This window comes from Macaca thibetana, chromosome 14 (assembly GCF_024542745.1).
Source record: "Macaca thibetana thibetana isolate TM-01 chromosome 14, ASM2454274v1, whole genome shotgun sequence".
NCBI classification, from domain to species: Eukaryota; Metazoa; Chordata; class Mammalia; order Primates; family Cercopithecidae; genus Macaca; species Macaca thibetana.
The window spans coordinates 100,376,175-100,383,860 of record NC_065591.1 but is presented as its reverse complement, the minus strand read 5'-3'; the positions used below and the strand labels follow the sequence as shown (position 1 = coordinate 100,383,860).

Here is a 7,686-nt window from a genome sequence, read left to right as displayed (position 1 = left end):
ACTATCATCCAGTACCAGCAAACCTCAGATTATTTCTCTGGAAACTGTTTTAAGTCAGATTTTGAAAGAGTGTGAGCAAAATGTGTTCCATACAATTTTTTTAAGTGATAGCTGGAACAGAGCAAAGCTATTTAAAGCAAGCAGACACCCCCACAAAATAAAATTTATCAATGAAAGTAATACCGAGTGTTGTTACACTTTAGCCCTAAAATTTATCAGCAACTGACTACCAGTTCCTGAAAATCTTTCCAAAGTACAAAGAACACCATCCACAACCACTGCTTAGCATTACTAAAATAGGTCAAGAGAACTGTGAAAATGTGGGAAAGATTTTGCCCTGGTAAAACTTGGTCATACCAAGAATGCTGAGTAGCACAATTAAAGCTGTGAGGTGGACAAAGGCTTGCCTAGTGCCTGGCTCTGATGTTTTGGGGATTAAGGACCCCCAAGAGGGTGCAGAAACCCTGTGTCCATTCTGGGGTGTGAGTTCCTTCTGGCTCATTCATCCAGAGGAAAATCTTTATTGTCTTTAAATAGATTCAGACCATAAGCGGGCAAAAAGGAGGAAAAATCGTTAACAAATTGGATCAAATGATCAAAAAAGAGAGGCAGACAGTGGCCTTGACAATCTCTTCCTGGATCCAGCGTTCATCTTCTGAGGAGTGGTGGAGGTGGCTGAGACCACCACCCCTTCTCCCACGCGGATTACAGAGGAACAGGAGGTTTCTGGCTTTGAGGTAAAGCTCACACACAGGCTCAAGGCAAGGCCTGGTCTTCTGCCACCCCAATGGCCAGCTCCTCACTCTGGGCTTGGCCCAAACTCCGTGGATGTTATGTAAACACCTGCTGGAAGAAGGAGAGTGCGGGAGGAAGCGGGGAAAGGGAGGAGTGGTGGGGATCACAGTTCTGTGAGGAAGGCTGCTGAGCAGAAAAGCAACAAAACAGGCCACAAGAGAACGGTGCTGCTGTGAACAGACGGCTGTGAGGGAGGGCGGAGCGGGGGGATCTGACCTTGGCTCTCATCTTGTAAACTCATTCCTTGGGAAAAGGCATTTCCCTAAACTACATCGATCTCGGGGCGGGACCCTTTCATCGTCCCACAACAATCACCACCGGGTCCTTTAAAAACACCAGAGCGGCGGACCCGGTGGCTCAGACCTGTAATCCCGGTACTTTGGGCGGCCGAGGCGGGCGGATTGCTTGAAACCAGGAGTTCAAGACCACCTGGGCAACATAGTGAGACCCCCGTCTCTACCCATAATAGTAATAGTAATAATAATAATAATAATAATAATAATAAATTAAATTAGCCAGCGTGGTGTCGTGTGCCTATAGTTGGTCCCAGCTACCCGGGAGGCTGAGGCGGGAGAATCTCTTGAGCCCAGAAGTTCCAGGCTGCAGTGAGCTGTGATCGCGCCACTGCACTCCAGCCTAGGCGACAGAGCCAGCCCGCTTGTCTGTACAAAAACAAAGAAAGAAAAGAGAAGGAAAAGAAGGAAGAAAAATAAGGAGAAAGACCACCGGAGGTCGAGGCCAGGCGTGCCCGAGGCCTTGGCAATCAACAGCGCACACTCGCAGCTCGGTCTCTGTGCGGGCCTCTCCACCCCTTTCCTCCACCGGGCCTATGGGGCTGCGGGGAGGAAGGGGCGCGCCCATCGCCGACCCCTGCAGGGCGCGCAGTGGGTGATTGGAGCCGGGGCCGGACAGAGGGCGGGAAAGGGAGCCTGCGCCGCAATCTTTCCCGCCCGAAAGACCCGCCCCTCGGTGGGCCCCAGTCCCCGCCCGGCCCGCGGCCCTCCCGGCCCCTCCTCGCCGCCGCGGAGCTGGACCACAGTTGTGCCCCGCCGACCATGCGCAGCCTCCCTTGGGCCCTGCTGCTGCAGCTGCGCCTCGCCCTGCTGGTGGCCGCGGGGGCCCCGGAGGTGCTGGTCAGCGCGCCGCGGAGCCTGGTGTGGGGGCCCGGGCTGCAGGCGGCCGTCGTCCTGCCGGTCCGCTATTTCTACCTGCAGGCGGTCAACTCGGAGGGCCAGAACCTCACTCGCTCGCCCCCAGGTAGTGTCCGGCCGCCGGCCTCCCTCGTCCCGCGGCCGGGTCCCCGCGCGTCCCCGCCGCCCGGGAGTCCGCCCGCGGCCTGCGTGGCGTCCCTCCTCGGCGTGTGTCGCCCCTTTTTGGGTCTGGTCAGCTCCTCTTCCCTTCTCCCGCCCGTAATCAAAGCGGGCAAAAATCACCACAAAAGTTTATGGAATGAATGAATGAACTTCAAGGGCGCTTCCGCATTTAATGTGCAGGGGCTGATGTTGCGAATGGACGGCGCCCGGGCGTTACGAGGAGTGTGCCGTGAGTCACACGTTGGCTTTCATCTCTGACTTAGCTGTCTGAACTGTGAGGGATTGCAGGGAGCGCTTTCCAGTGGTGAGTCATCAAGCCCACGGATCGCGTCGGATTACACGGTTTAGGCCTGATGGGTTTGGAGCAACGAACTCTTACGCAGAGGAAATGTCAGAGCCGTAGGAAGGAGGAGGGGTTTAAGTGTTAGTTTTTTGTTTCCTTTTTAGTTCTGAGTTCTTGAAAGCAGATTACAGAAACTAGGGAAACTCAGTAGAAATCATTCGGTTTTCCCTCCACCGAGGGTGAGATGGATCTCGTCCTGAATCCCTTTCTGCCCGGTCCTCCTCCCATGTTGTCCTTCACGTCTTACCTTTGCAACTTCTTAAAACTTGTCCTGCTGGTTTCACGCTGTTGCCAGTCAGGATTTGCTAATGTATGCCTAAGTTTAGGGCTCTGGCCAACTAGCTCCTTGTTTTATCAGCGAAGAGACAATTAGAATAACCCAGTGCCTCTGCCCCTGCTAGTCCTGCTGGGAACACAGCTGCCAGAAGTGTGTCCCAGCTTGTGAAAGGGGTAAGGGGGTCTTGACAGTTGGGCAAAGCAGAGAATTTAGGAGCCAAACATAATTCACTTTTAGATTTAATGATTTTTAAAATTTCATTCATTCAAGAAATACTTCTTTGATGTCTACTTCTGCGTTTGGTAATTCCACTGGGGATTTAAGGATGAAAATGCCTGCCCATCAGGGAACTTACAGTCTGTTGGCAAAAGACATGCAAATAACTGATCACTGTACAAGATAATTGAAGGTATGTACAGAGTGCAGGGGCAACATTGAAGCACTGCCAGAGACTGGAGAAGTCCAGGAAGGTTTCAGGAGCAGAGACTTGAAGGATGAGAAGGTTTGCTGTGGGCAGGCATGTGGGTGGACGCCCCGGCATGTGCAAAAGCACACAGACGTAAGAGACCGTGGTGTTCGGGAAAATAAGGACTGTAATTTAATGATACTGAGCAGAAAAGGCTAGTTCATTGTAGCCACTGGTCTTCAAGCGTCTTGAATGCCAAGCAAATGACTTTATAACTGGATAAAAGAGAGCCACTGGAGAAATCTGCGCCGAGGCGAGAATCTGCCTCTCCCTTAACCAACTCAGGGGCTTGTGTTCTACATTTGATTCAGAACACCACTCCTGAAGTTGTCTTTGAGCATTGCTTTGATAACGTGTCTACCAGTTAGACCCTAAAGACTCAGACATCTGGTTTCATATGCATGATACGCATTTAGGGAAAATAACTCCGACTGTATTGACTGAAACGCATGTGTGTATATCAGGGTTTCGCAAACTTTTTCTTTAAAGGGCCAAATAGTAAATAATTTAGGCTTTGTAGGTGATATCATCTCTCACATTTATTCAGCTCTGCTTTGTAGCCATGGACCTATAACAAACCCGTTTATGTTACAATAAAACTTTTTATGGCTACTGAAATTTCAATTTCATATAATTTTCCATAAGTTACAGAATATTATTCTTTTGATTTTTCTCCAACCCTCCCCCTGCCGTTTTTTTTTTTTTTTTTTTTTGGAGACGAAGTCTCGCTCTGTCGCCCAGGCTGGAGTGCAGTGGCGTGATCTCTGCTCACTGCAAGCTCCGCCTCCTGGATTCATGCCATTCTCCTGCCTCAGCCTCCCGAGTAGCTGGGACTACAGGCGCCCGCCACCACACCTGGCTAATTTTTTGTATTTTTAGTAAAGACGGGGTTTCACCGTGTTAGCCAGGATGGTCTCAACCTGACCTCATGATCCACCCGCCTCAGTCTCCCAAAGTGCTGGGATTACAGGAGTGAGCCACCACACCTGCCCCCCCCCCTTTTTTTTTTTAAGAGATAGGGTCTCTGTCACCCAGGATGGAGTGCAGTGGTACAGTCATAGCTACTGCAGCCTCAAATTCCTGGGCTCAAGGGATCCTCTTGCCTCAGTCTCCCCAGATGCTGGGATTCCAGGCATAATCCACCGTGCCCGTCCCCATTTTAAAAACATAAGAATCATTGTCAGCTTACAGGATTTACAAAAACAGGCAGTGACCTGGATTAGCTATAGTTTGCCAACCTCTGATATATATTAAAGACTCTCAATTAAGATCCAAATGATACATGACTTAAAAGTTGTGTGTACATTTATATATACATATATATTATATATACACATAAATATATTCTTTAAACAAATGAAAAACAGTTTACAAACAGTTTCTATTAAATATCTTAACAGAAGGAAAGTTACATTTATGTTTCTGCTTGGTTTACCCCTGCGATCTATGACTTTTCCTTTTTTTAGTCTTAGAAAGACTTCCCAGCCAGGGCAACATAGCAAGATTCCATCTCTACTGAAAATAAAAATTTAAGAAATTACCTACTTGGGAGGCTGAGGCAGGAGAATCAGTTGAGCCCAGGAGCTCAAGGTTTCAGAGCATTATGATTGTGCTGCTGCACTCCAGCCTGGGCGACAGAGCAAGACCCTTTCTCTAAATAAATAAATAAAATGAAGACTTTTTGGACAACCTTACTTTCATTCCTTTGGATTCCCTTTGTTTCCTTTCAGGCCTCTTGATTTCTGGCTTCCAATTAAAAAGCTGCCCTATAGTTTTGAAAACTCACCCAACTAGTTTCTTACATTTCTGCCACCAACATTCACTTCCAATTCCTGAGGTCTTTCCCTCTTCAAGAACCAATTGAATGCCTTGTAATCTCAGCACTTTGGGAGGCCAAGGCAGGTAGATTGCCTGAACTCAGAAGTTTGAGACCAGCCTGGACAACCAAAAACATCCAAAATATCAGCCAGGCGTGGTGGTGCCCAGCTGTGGTCCCAGCTACTGGGGAGGCTGAGGTGGGAGGATGTCTTGAGCCTGGGAGGCCGAGGTTGCATTGAGCTGAGATTGCACCACTGCACTCCAACCTGGGTGACGGAGTGAGACCCCATCTCTCTCTCTCTCTCTCTCTCTCTCTCTGTCACACACACACACACACACACACACACACACACACACACAAAAGAACTAAAAAGAATGAATTGGAAAAGAGGAAAAATCTTCTCAAGCTATAGCCTGTTGTACACAACTAGAGAGTTTTCCTTATTATCACTCCCATTCAAAGTGTAGAATTTATCTGAATGCCACTATTATGCTACATATATCCAAGTACCCAGATAACAAAAATATTGTGAACTTCAGTGATCTCAAGCAGGACATCTCAAACTGGGGTTCACAGACTGAAATTACAAGGTCTTTGCCCTTGGATAGGGGGAAGAAAAAAACCTGTATCTTTATTTTCAGTAAACTCTTACTTAAATTGAACATTTCCTTCAATTATGAATGTAGGCAGTACCTGTTGATACTGTTATATTCCCAGCCTCTAGCACAATGCCTGGCAGAGATGCTGAGTATTATAGATGAAAAGAAGGAAGGGGTGGAGGGAGGAATGATTGAAATATGTCAAGATGGAAGGATATAAATAGTTATTTTCTACTCAGTCTTCTGTCTTCATCAGTAATAATATCGTCATAAAATAATCTTACCTCCTGGTTGTGTAGCACTTTAGTGTTTTGTACTATGCCTTGCTTAATTTGTCCTCTAAAATAGTCTTGTAAGGTAGGAAGGATAGATATTACTGTCTTTACACATAAGAAACTGGGCTCAGTGAAGCTAAAATGCCTTGCCTGGTGGGCTCCACAGCGAATGTGTCAGAGCCAACGGAGGAACAGCCCTTTGAACTTCTACTTCATTGCTTTTTCTGTTTTATCACATCATCCTTAATATGATTGTCGTGCGTCAGTTTACAATAAGATGTTGGAGGGTGTTCATCGTTGGCAGCTAGCCAGATATTTTTGGAAGATTTCCATTTAGCCTCATAGTACAATACCTTGGCCTTCTGGGATTTTGTTTCCCTTGACCATGTGGGGTCAACAGTTTTGTTGCAGCTGTAGAGAGCCTTAATGAACTTCCTAAACAACAGAGGAGGAGATGACTCCAATGTATCCAAAGTGCCAGAAGTATTCCTCCAACTGTGACTGCTGCAAAGCTACATTCAAATATTGGCTCCTCTGCTCATTATGTATGTGACCTTGGGCAAGTTACTTTACTTCTTGGAGCATTGGTTTCTTGATTTATAAAATGGGAGTGACAGATACCTACCTCAAATTTCTTGTAGGAAATAAATGACACAGAAAATACGTATGAAAGTCTCAAGCCCATAAAAAGTACTAAGTTAATTTCTAAATATGCATTTGATTTCTTACCAAATCAAACATGTTCAAGATTTCAGATTCTAATGATGTAACACTTTGATACTACCAGCCTCCTTTTGTCTACATAGTCACTGCATTCTCATCCAGTCAGCTATTTTTCTTAAGTTTGAATTTATTGAGTAGAAAACTCAAGCTGAGCCTCAATTCTTTTTTTTTTTTTGAGACAGAGTCTAGCTCTGTTGCCCAGGCTGGAGTGCCATGGTGCAATCTCGGCTCACTGCAACCTCCGCCTCCTGGGTTCAAGTGAGTCTCCTGCCTCAGCCTCCTGAGTAGCTGGGATTACAGGTGTGTGCCACCATGCCCGCCTAATTTTTGCATTTTTAGTAGAGAAGGGGTTTCACCATGTTGGTAAGGCTGGTCTCAAACTCCTGACCTCGTGATCTGCCCACTTTGGCCTCCCAAAGTGCTGGAATTACAGGCGTGAGCCACCACGCCCAGCCACTGAGCCTCAATTCTATCCCACTATATTAGTCCCCAGAGCTAATGAGAATTTTCATTCCTTCCATTTGAAGCAATTAGAAATTTCACTCTTCTCATTTTCTCTTTTGTGAGGTTAGGATTCCTTATTTCTATTTCAGTCCTGATCAGTATTATCTTGCATTAATTCTAACATTAATTTCTTGTCAACAATGACACAGGCATGAAAGATTACTATAAAAAATAACTGAATATTTAAAATATATATTTCCAATGGCTATATTATAGTTGTATACATACATTTTGAAATGTGACTTTTAAATGGTATTTCAGCGACAAAAAATATTACAACTGGAAGCGACCATAATTATTTATCTAATACTTTCAATTTACAAATAATTGATGCATTTTGGAGCTAGTTGTTTTTTTCTGTATGTCTTTCCCAAAAGTCACAGTCAATAATATTCTTGTCTTATATCTGTTTTGTTTATTTAAAATAATAATGTATGGCGAATAAGACTGTTTGATCAGGAAATAAGAAAACCTTTTTGTACATTTCCAGTTTGGGGAGGGAGCAATGGAAATGGCTTTCCAATTCCCAGACTTTCGTGTCCAGATTTCAATCTGCTGCGCCATGTTGCCTT

The 7,686-nt window shown here is 45.8% G+C and overlaps 1 protein-coding gene across 3 annotated transcripts in view; it reads left to right on the top strand.

The window, feature by feature from the left end:
* Window positions 1-1,790: 1,790 nt before the first annotated feature.
* The window catches only part of POGLUT3 (protein O-glucosyltransferase 3), a 603,612-nt gene continuing 597,716 nt past the window's right edge, over window positions 1,791-7,686 (top strand). For 2 of the 3 annotated variants that reach the window (XR_007719392.1, XM_050758702.1), the window contains exon 1: window positions 1,791-2,052. Coding sequence is in view for 1 of the 3 variants with exons in the window: in XM_050758702.1 (XP_050614659.1) it covers window positions 1,851-2,052 (202 nt within the window). In the remaining 2 variants the exon portion in view is untranslated. Of the gene's footprint in view, window positions 2,053-2,213; window positions 2,413-7,686 lie in introns of those variants that run through there. The other variant, XM_050758703.1, reaches the window with a different exon arrangement.